The following is a 10,144-nucleotide window of genomic DNA, read 5'->3' on the forward strand; positions in this document are numbered from 1 at the left end:
CTCTTTTACATGCAGAGCTCCTGCAGTGCCAAGTCCTGGCTCAGCAGTTGCTACTGAAGAGCTCAGGATGTCCCCCAATTGGTAGTTGTGTGAACCTCTCTCCTGGGCACCCTCCTCCACCAGGTATAGAAGGGCATCGAGCACCTTGCCTATGCTATGTGACACTTTTGCTATGGCAGAGGACATGTACACTAGGTTCAGCTCTCAAGAGCTTGAAGGCAGAGCCACAGGTACTGAACAGGGAGGTTACAGGGCTAATGCATCTACAGGCTCCCTTCTAGAAGTCCTCCAATTTGGTGCCTCAGCTATAAAGTAATGAAACAATAAAATAAATACTAGAATTCTGTGTTGAAAGCAACTAGTTGAAAGCCACCAGCCTTGCCCAGTCTTTTGTGTCTGATGAGTTACGTTTTCATAGTTTTACTTATTATATGAAGTACCCAGCCCCGCCCGATGCCCATAAGGCAAAATGAGCCCTTTTTCCCTATACTTGCAAGAAGTGTTGCTTATTAGTTAATATTTAAATCAGCTCCTTTACTTCAGCAAAGGTATAAAGAACTCTTACTTCTTTTTAAAATGCCTCATTTGTCCTATTTAAGGTTTCAGGCTCTATATAACTATACTCCTAGGAATGAAGATGAATTGGAACTCAGAGAGGGAGATGTCATTGATGTGATGGAAAAATGTGATGATGGATGGTTTGTGGGTATGTTTCATTTGACTGCTTTTTCTCCTTTTTCTTTCCCCCCCCTCTGACCTTTGCTTCACTCTTTGTTCACGTCTTTCAATTAATTAACTTTTGGTTATTCAGGGTAATAAACCTGAACCTGGCTTTATCAGGAGAAATTCTAACCAAAATATACTGAAATTAGTGGGCAATATTTTACATGTGTCTGTTGAAATTGATGGACACAAGTCAAGAGGTGCCTCCAGTTTGTTGTACAGCACTGCTGTCATCCAGTTGGTTGTACAGCACTGTTGTCATTCTAATGAGACACAAAATGGACTATGTATTACTGCTCTCTTCATAAAGACCAGGTAACATACAACTTACTCGCATGAGTACATCTACAGAATTGACTACCTGTGAAAACCAAGTATTACTGAACAGAGATTTCATAACTAGGCTTAGATAAAGTGGCTTCATCACTCCATAAACCCTCACACACACAATGGCTAACCTGATCATCTCACTAATCCTCAGCATTCCAAAAAAAGCAAATTATTTAAATAGGCAATGTTGTTGAAATTAAATTCTTTCCATGTCAAAATCCAAGTAAATTTTAGCACAGCTTTTAATCAGGCCTAACAATTTTATAGAATATGCCTCTCTATTTGCTTTTCCCTTCCTGCAGTTCACAACTGAAATTCAAAATAACTTTTTGAAGCTATATTAGAAATAATATTATATAGTATTACTGATTGTGCAATATTAAACAAACATCTAAAAGCCATGCTTACATAGTATTTCCTATTGTTATTCCCATCTTTCATCTATTGCTTCTAATTTCAGGAACCTCGAGAAGAACCAAATTCTTTGGTACTTTCCCTGGAAACTATGTCAAGAGGCTGTGAATTATTTTTTTTTCTTCTACTTATTTATGCTGCATCTCTGCAACACATCTGCATAAGCTGCTAGAAAACGTGCTATGCTGGCCTTCTGTTTTCTTGCTTGCAGTTTCAAATAGAGGCCATCTAGTTCATCCTCATCCCATCCCACCCTCCAAACCCTTACAGCAGTATTACAGCAACGACCATGGTGTGAATGACTTAAGCTTTTCTGAAACAAGAGGAATCGTTTCAACCTTAAATACTCCCTGCTTTAAAGTCTTTTCATTTGAAACACAACACAGAAAGCCTGAGGACAGGTACAGAGATGAACTGCCATGGGGGTGGGGAGGGGGAGAAGCTGTTCTGGGTTTGGACACTCATCATCCTGTCATGGAGCCTGATGGGATGTTTCACCATGCACATCATACAGGGGAAGTTGCCGTTTACTATTTCTGAAAAACATTGTTTGAGTTTCCACATTCTTACTAGTTTAGCAGCATTTGTTGCTTTCACTGCCGTATCACAGGTTTGCCTATTGTACTGGTTTACAATATATGAGAAATAATATAGATTTTTTTGCCTGCACTTGTACATTGTAACATATACACAGTGGTTGTAAAATCTCAAGCAAGCATAGTGACAAATGGGAGAACTGCAAGTGTTCTGGATGGATGCAATGGTATCAGCTAAACCTTATTTCCCCCCTAATGAAACTCTAGTGTTCTCTGTTAAAAGGTAAGAAGTGCAAGAGGCATAAAACCTCAGGAAACCGGGTTTAATGAAGAGACAGACGATATAAGCATAGACAATAATAACTTGACGTTGTTGATTACATTGTCTGACATTTTGATTACAACCATTTAATGTTGTAATAGTAAGCAACATGGAATTTGAGAGCTAGTGTTTTTACGTATCAGGAATCTTAAGAGGCAGGAAGTAAACAGTGTTAGCGCAAAGAGTTGTTGGTTTGGGGTCTTTTCCTAACATAGCCACCTGAAAAATATTCACAAGTATCATGTACTGATTTACTTCACTATATATATATATATATATATATGTATGTATGTTAACAAAACCTGAGTTACACATTCTTTTAGGAATTTAGTACAAAAAAAAACCAAAAGAGTCACAAGTATTAAAACTGATACTTTTTAGAGGTGGGTTTTTCTTCCCTCCCCCAGCCCCCCTGAATGAAATATTTGAAAACATACATTTTCCATAAGCAAAAGTAAGCATAAATAGCAAATGAAATTAAGACATAGGATGATAATGACTATGGCTCTATAAACATAAAAATTCAGATTTGGTTTCTTCAGCACCTTATAGATGGCAAAAGCTTCTACTGCATTTCCCATGAGTAAAGGATTGAAGTTATCAAAATGTATGTAGTGTCTGTAGCATTTTGTACATATGTTTGCTTTTTTGTACAGAGCCATTTGGTTGTCGATTTTTAAAAAAAAAAATAAGTTCCTTATTTGATCTTTGCCCTCTTCACAAACAGAACATTTCAATGCCTTTTTCTTTCCTTGCTCTATTTACCATAAGAACATCTGGATAGTGCAATTCTGTAAGATAGCATTTTATGCAAAATTTTATTAATTAAAACATGGTTTACCAGCCAAATCTAAATGTACATATGTCTTTATTACTGAGAAACATCATTAAGACAAAGGTAAAGAAACATCTTTGTGCGGCATACCTTTATTATTGCAGATTTCATGGCAAAAGCTTTATATTTCAAAGGCTTTCAATTTTAAACTAGATCTGCATGCAGCTTTGCTGTGAGATTAATACCTATCTTTAATGCCATTCATGATTGAAGACTTAAATATCTGTTGCCTGTGATATTTTAAAAGTACTGTTTCTACTCTGTATCCGATTTTAGAAAAAATCCAGGTCTTTCATACCTGCCTTTCAGGTAACTGACTTTGAATTCCTACAAGCAAAAGGTCTCTGTGGTTTTTTTCTTGAATAGACTTCTAATAAATTTTGCTTGGAGTACACAACTGTTTTCCCCATCATTTCTCTGCACACACATATAACTTCAGTGCTGCAAAGTGCTTAACTCTTCAAGCTTATATGCAAATAGTTTTGCCTCGTACAGAGATTTTTTTCCTGCCTCTGAGCATACACCAGTCCTGTACATACGGACAACTGGCACTACCCACACAGCTCACAGTTGATCCATTTTGGTGTCATCCCTGAAATACCTGAATGCAAAAGCAGTGGTACAGACTTTCTGCATTGACCATGCTAATTTGAGATAACTTTTCTGTTGCCAGAACCACCCTTCGCTCCAGAAGCACAAAGCTAAAACACACAATGGTAAAGCCCTTTATGCCCGGCTAAAGTTCCCACACCCCCTAATCCTTTTGCTGAAGGAAAACAAGATCTTCTCTGTAGAGTGACAGCATAGAAGGAAGATTTAATGAAAGTACAGATTTTTGGGAGCATCTTACACCTGAGACTGTTCTAACAGCCGTATAACCAAATACTGGACTATACAATCTCAAAGGTTGTGCGTTTGCCATTTTTGTTCCTGGGTGGGATCTGTGACGTCTCTGGAGCACTGCCTTGTGCCATATACCTCTAAGAACCGTAAGTATGAAGTACTGTGCTTTAATAGTCTTTTTCTGTAAAAACTAGCCTACTAACACCAACTGGCTGGTGTAGTCTCACTAATATAAAAAGATTCTGGACAGTTAAGGGTGAAATAGCATCCTCTGCTAATTGCAGAGGAGATGAAAAAAAGGAAAATATAGGTCATTGCAGTAAAAACAGCAACTCATTGACACTTCAGGAAAACTGTAGTATTAATGTTTTAGTCAAAAACTAGAGAAATATTAAAAGTTACATCCAAATAACTGCTGAACTCCTCCCTATACACTTTTAGGAACAGACTGAAGGATTTTGAGTTTTATTGTATAACCCCCATAAATTCATGAAGGAGACCCCACAGAACCAGGTGGTGCTTTGTCCTTAAAACCAGACGAAAAGAGACCTGGGGAGTTACGAGTTTAGTATCTAGGAAAAGACCAGAACAAATCAATTAAAAGCCTCAGATATTCATAGATTTTTCTAGAAAGTTACCCTTTACCTTGTCAGAATATGTAGCATGCATCTTGGTTTTTATTAGGATTTTCTTTTAATGTTATGACATGGCAGCTGTGTTAGATTAAGACAAGTCTGTATCAGCCCACATGAAATCAAGTCTGTTGCAGGGTTGCACTGGTAACACAAGCAGGTCCCTTAGGACACACTGGGTTCCCCACCTACCTGGCAGCAAGCCATGCGTTTGCTGTTGAGGCAAAGGGCACTTAGAACAAGAAAGCCCAAGAGACGCCAGCAAGGCAGAGAGAATGATGCATGAGCAGCTCAGGGTAATGATCTATATCCCAAATTAAGCGAAGGGTCACCCTAGCAGGTTTCACATTCTGTCAGCCATGCCAAAGCAAAGCCTGCTGGCATTCTGCAATGCCTGGTATTTACTAGTTGCCTTTTAAATGCTGAGGTACAGAGCCCAGACAGGAACATGAAGTGCTTCCTGTGCATTTGAAAAAGCAGTGCCTGAGCCAAGGGGAAGCTAGAAACATGAAGTCAGTATCTCTTGAAGGACCTTAGGTCACTGCTAATATATTCCCTTACAGCATTTATAGTTACATGGTGAAACCCTGCCTTTGCTCTAGTGAACAGCAAAGTCTATTGAAGCCAACCGGTCCCACATCATGGGTAATACAGTTTCTGTGTTTGCTTGAAAAGTTGCACAAGAGAGAAACACTGAAGTAACTGAATGTCCAGTTAGGGCTGGTTTTATCATACTGAGAAGTGTGAGTGCAGGTAGAGACCAGAAACCACTGCTTTAACTGCTCCCACTACACAGCACAGTGCATGATTCCCTTCTCTAGTACCTAACAGGCAAGTTAGGTTAAAGTCAAATCATTTGTGGTTCCAAAGTAGCAAAAGCATATGGAAAGGGCCAATAAACATGTTTATGCAACAGAACCGTTTGTAACGTCTAGCAAATACCAGACCAAGACCTGAAACTACCCCATGTATGTACCAAGGAACTTGCCAGGCCAGCGTGCAGAAATTGGTACCTCATCCATACACAGTAAGCAGGGAAGATGAATTTAATAAGGCTTTCCTCTGCAACCCTACAGGTAATCAGTCAACATCTGATACAGCAACAAATAGTGCTATTTGACTGGATACAAAAAATGCCCTTTTACTTTTTTCCTGCCTCTGATGATCAGATAGTTAAATTTTGTAAGTCCTAGCTAAAAACTGCCCAATAGAATCTCTTATTAATACAGTCAAGTCATATTCCTTTGAAAATGAAAAATATTTTTACCTAGATCTATGCAGAATGTGACAGAAATCCATTGAAAGGGAATTCCTGCTTGCCGAGTCAGAACTAGTTAGGCCCAAGAAAGGGATACTGGTGACATACAGGCTCTCAATGCCTTTTGTGTCACCTCTGAAACATAAAAAGAGTAACAGAAGTTTCTAGGTTAATACATGGTGATGAAACCAGGGAAGAGACTGGCCAACCCTTCAGGTACAATTTTTAGAGTAAGCCTGCTGGTGGGTTATACTGCACACCTGCATCCAAAACTCCCAGCTCCCATTTCATTTGCAACAACATGAATCAGATATATAAAGTATTACAGACTCATGCCTTCGAGTGTTTAGCTTCTGTTTCTTTAAGTGACAGAGAAGGAGCAAATTCTGTGTTAACAGACTATTTAGTATTATCAGAAAGCACTCGCACCGTCTCCAATGCCTATAGTAATTATCCCATAGCAATTCTTTGAGCAGCCTTTGCACAGTGACATCACATCTAATTACAGATCAGGCGCACAGAGGGTTCCGCTTCAGCAGAATGGCATTACATCACGAGTGATTCCAGGCGAGGGGAACTGGGTGAAGGATGGAGTGTTGATTGACAACCAGCAATACGTTGCTAGGTTTATCCTCAGCACAGATATTTACATCTCAACAATTTATGTGCCTGCTGCCAACACAAATAACAAACTTGGAAACCATTATTTCATCATCCCCGTGCATGCATAGCACAGTAATCCTCCCACATTTTCCATCCATCAGAGAAATCAGTAAACCATTTAAAAAAAAATGCCAAAAATAATGTAATTATTTATTTCCACCAGTGATGACTTGCCAGAGTTACACACAGTGACTCTTGATACTTCCTTCCAAGCAGGAGAACACAGACTTCTCTGTCCCAGGCCACTGCTTCCCTTTGCAAGGAAGGGTGCTGTATTCACAAGGGTCCACTCTGGGTGCCTGGTTCTAGCTCCAACAAATATGAACATTAGTTCGCTACTTAAATATCTTAAAGGATCTCATCCTTTAAGACATTTTTGTCTGTCTTACAACAAAATAAAATGGGCGCATTTTATTTCAAGACTTCTACAAGTGCCACCTAAGAACCAAGGAAAACATCAGTCGTTTATACCGAGATTTTTCTTCTTGACAGTTAAGCGTACAACTGAAGCCTGCACTGCAGACAGGGAGCACCAAAGAGACTGAACATGTCGTTCTAAGTGGGTCATCACACTGCTTCTGTTACCATGATTTGCTAAAGAAACCCTGAACATGCAGTGACCCAGCTCATGTTTTCCTCAGTTAATGCTCCAAACTGTAATGTGAAACATGTCCAAATGCTGGCTGGCTTAAGACCTGCTAAAGGCTTTTCTTACACTACCGCAGATTCATCTGTTAAAGATAGCGGTGTTTTCATATGTAACTGGAAATACTTGAACAGGTGAGAATGAACCCCCCCGTCCTTAAACCATAAAAGAGGACAAGTGAACACATCCAGTATATCTCAGGTAGCTGAGGGCAATGCTTGTATGCCATGGAAGAGTTCTAGAGCTATTTAAAGATTCACTTCATCTACTCCTGCAGCCAACACCAAGGTACAAGGCACAAAGCAGCACTACACACAGTCTCAAGCAGAAAATACGAAAGCCATCAAAACCACAGGGAAACATCTAGGACACACAAAAAGCCCCCTCTGCTAACCACCAAACCACACCTATGATCTGAAACAAGCAGACTGCTATAGAGGGGTGCAAAATATTTATTCCTACCATTTAAGTCAAAAGGAGCTCCAAGGAAGAGTGGTCAAAGAAAGGAATCAGCCCAAACCTATGTCAGCATCAGATAATAACTTCTGATCATTACAGTTTCTTTCACAGGACTGCTGGGTTTAAGTTGTTACAGAAAACTGACCACCACCCCAAAAATATAAATCAATAAAAAATCCAAACCTAGAGGCTGGGCAATGACTGGGCAGGGAGAAAGCCTAAGCCATTTGGAACATCAAAGATGGATGAAACCAGAGAGAGGATGAGACCTGAAACTAGACCCGTTTCAGGCCCCAGAAACAGAACACTTGGCCTATTCCATGAAGCCAGCCTTGTCAACCTTATTCCTTCACATGTTGTGCTTCCACAAATGATACCTCCCCAGGAAAGCCTTAGAAAGGCAACCGTTAACGACAGACCAGGCTAGGAGGAGAAAAGAGCAAGATCAACAGGGCAAGATACAAACTGCTGTGGCAAGCTGTGCAGAAGTCAAGCCATTTCTGAAATTCCCCAGACTCTATGGACCTGCCTGGAAAGGCTACCTGTCCTGCTTTTCCCTCTTGTTCTGCCAGTCCTTCACTTCTTGTAAACCCCAGAGGCAAGAGGACTATTGAAGGAAAGGCAGCCAGCCATGCAAGTATGAAGCATTTTACAACTGGAAAACACTGAAATCACACTTTATCCTATTCATGGTCTCACACCCTGGATCTTACCCTAACGTTATCCAGAGGTCTACCAAAAGACCAGGATGACACCTGTGGCATCATTACTGAAAAAACAGAACTTCCAAAGATGGAAGAGGTCTCCTGCATCAAGACATAAAACATATGATGGCTAACAGCTCCTGCAGCAAATGGCCAGTGTTAGAAGGTCCTGACTTTAAACACCCTGACATTCCCTCACCTGAGGAGACTGGCAAGTTACTTTTGAGGTCTGGGGAGGGCAAAGCAGAAATTGCTAAAATGCAATGGATGGGCAAGAGAAAAACTCAAATATTCAGGGAGACCTTTCCTGCATTTATGAATAGTTTTCTGTTTTCTTTTGGGGGTTTTTGTTGTTGTTGTCGTTGTTGTTTTGGTTGGGGGAAGAGAAGGGGGGAGGGAAGGATTATAAGCAAGACAGTTCCCAGCTCTTTATTTCCAGGGAGATTTTTGTTAGGAGGGATTTACTCACATTTAAAAGCACTCAGCTGTATATATTATGATTTACCTGTCTTCACGCTGGAGAGAGAGGATGAGGATTAGCCTTTGAAAAGCTGTGGAGGGACTGCACACAAATTCTGGCCTAGATTCCTACAGTATTAGAAAACTTTCAAGAGCAAATGTTCCCAGCTATGGCATGAATTATATGAATTCCCCACATGCTAGAGTACAGTAATAGTGGATGCATGAATATCAGTTTTAAGACTGTTTATTTGTGTACATCCGTATCTGACAGTTTCCACATTGACCATTTCAGAGCCAGTAATTACAGTTGATAAAACTTCTCAGTTTGTCCCTGCTGCAGTTTTGTCCTTTCTCAGGATACAGCCAGCTTTTGAAAATGTTGTCTCAAACCTGTGAGCTTACTCCTACAGTCACTGAACAAAAGCAAGCAAAAAGTCCTATCAGGACTGGGTGTGACGTGTAATTATTTACTTCCATTCAGTATTTTCTTTTGCTGTTGAACTGATTCATGGTGTGGGCAAGCTGACAGCGTCCTTTTAACAAGCAGAAAGAAATCAGAATCGTACCGAGGGAAATGCTTAAAGTGTAAGCTAAATTTAAGCATTACGTCTGAGTAACTACAGTATGCGTCAGGACCCTCTGGTCCAGCTTTGTGGCTAGCTACATTCTGAAGCTGCCGATCTCTGGCTCAGGGCCCACCTTATACTTAAACCAGAATACCGTATTTGTCTTTCAGCTGTTGCTTTTTGTCATGACCCAATAAACATGGCTAACTCCAACAGCAGTTGTTATGGAAAAATGCTAAACCCAAGCCACAAGGTGAAAGAAAAATAGATATTTAATACAGTACATTATGGAATGTAAGATGATGACTGTGTATTAAAAGAAATTTTGATACCCGTTTCTTGGAGAAAAATACCCAGAAGGTTTGGCACTTGGACTACAAGTGACTGTGGCCTTGAGACATGTGATCAGTAACAGGACTGAGACGTGATCTCATCATTTGTTTGTGTATGAAGTCTCTTGGAAGACCACAAAATAGATCAAGGTATTGATCCAAAAGTTTGACACATGCTTTGGAGAAACCCAGTACTCTATACTTATAAAAAAAAAACACACATGTTCTTTCAGGCTTAAGCCAGAATAAGCTTGCTTTTTTTTTTTCCTTCCTTCTAAACTTCCCAGATAGAGGTTTTGGATCAGTAGACCAATACCTTTAGTAATAGGTACTCACAATCACTTTGTATCCTTCTTTCACACACGCAAATGTGTGCAAACCCACAGAGGGTTTGCAGTGGAAAAACCTGTCACCTTCAG

At 40.0% G+C, this 10,144-nt stretch overlaps 1 protein-coding gene across 13 annotated transcripts in view; it reads left to right on the top strand.

Moving 5' to 3' along the window:
* Positions 1-3,557, top strand: part of SORBS2 (sorbin and SH3 domain containing 2) — a 148,630-nt gene extending 145,073 nt beyond the window's left edge. For all 13 annotated transcript variants that reach the window (XM_057420320.1, XM_057420321.1, XM_057420322.1 and 10 more), the window contains 2 exons: positions 600-706; positions 1,514-3,557. In XM_057420320.1, the coding sequence (XP_057276303.1) occupies positions 600-706; positions 1,514-1,575 (169 nt within the window). In that variant the 3' untranslated portion in view covers positions 1,576-3,557. The remainder of the gene's footprint in view (positions 1-599; positions 707-1,513) is intronic.
* The last annotated feature ends 6,587 nt before the right edge of the window (positions 3,558-10,144 follow it).

Source organism: Pezoporus wallicus, unplaced genomic scaffold (genome assembly GCF_028554395.1).
Source record: "Pezoporus wallicus isolate ANWC-B61680 ecotype Strahan unplaced genomic scaffold, APGP_CSIRO_Pwel_v1 contig_5552, whole genome shotgun sequence".
NCBI classification, from domain to species: domain Eukaryota; kingdom Metazoa; phylum Chordata; class Aves; order Psittaciformes; family Psittacidae; genus Pezoporus; species Pezoporus wallicus.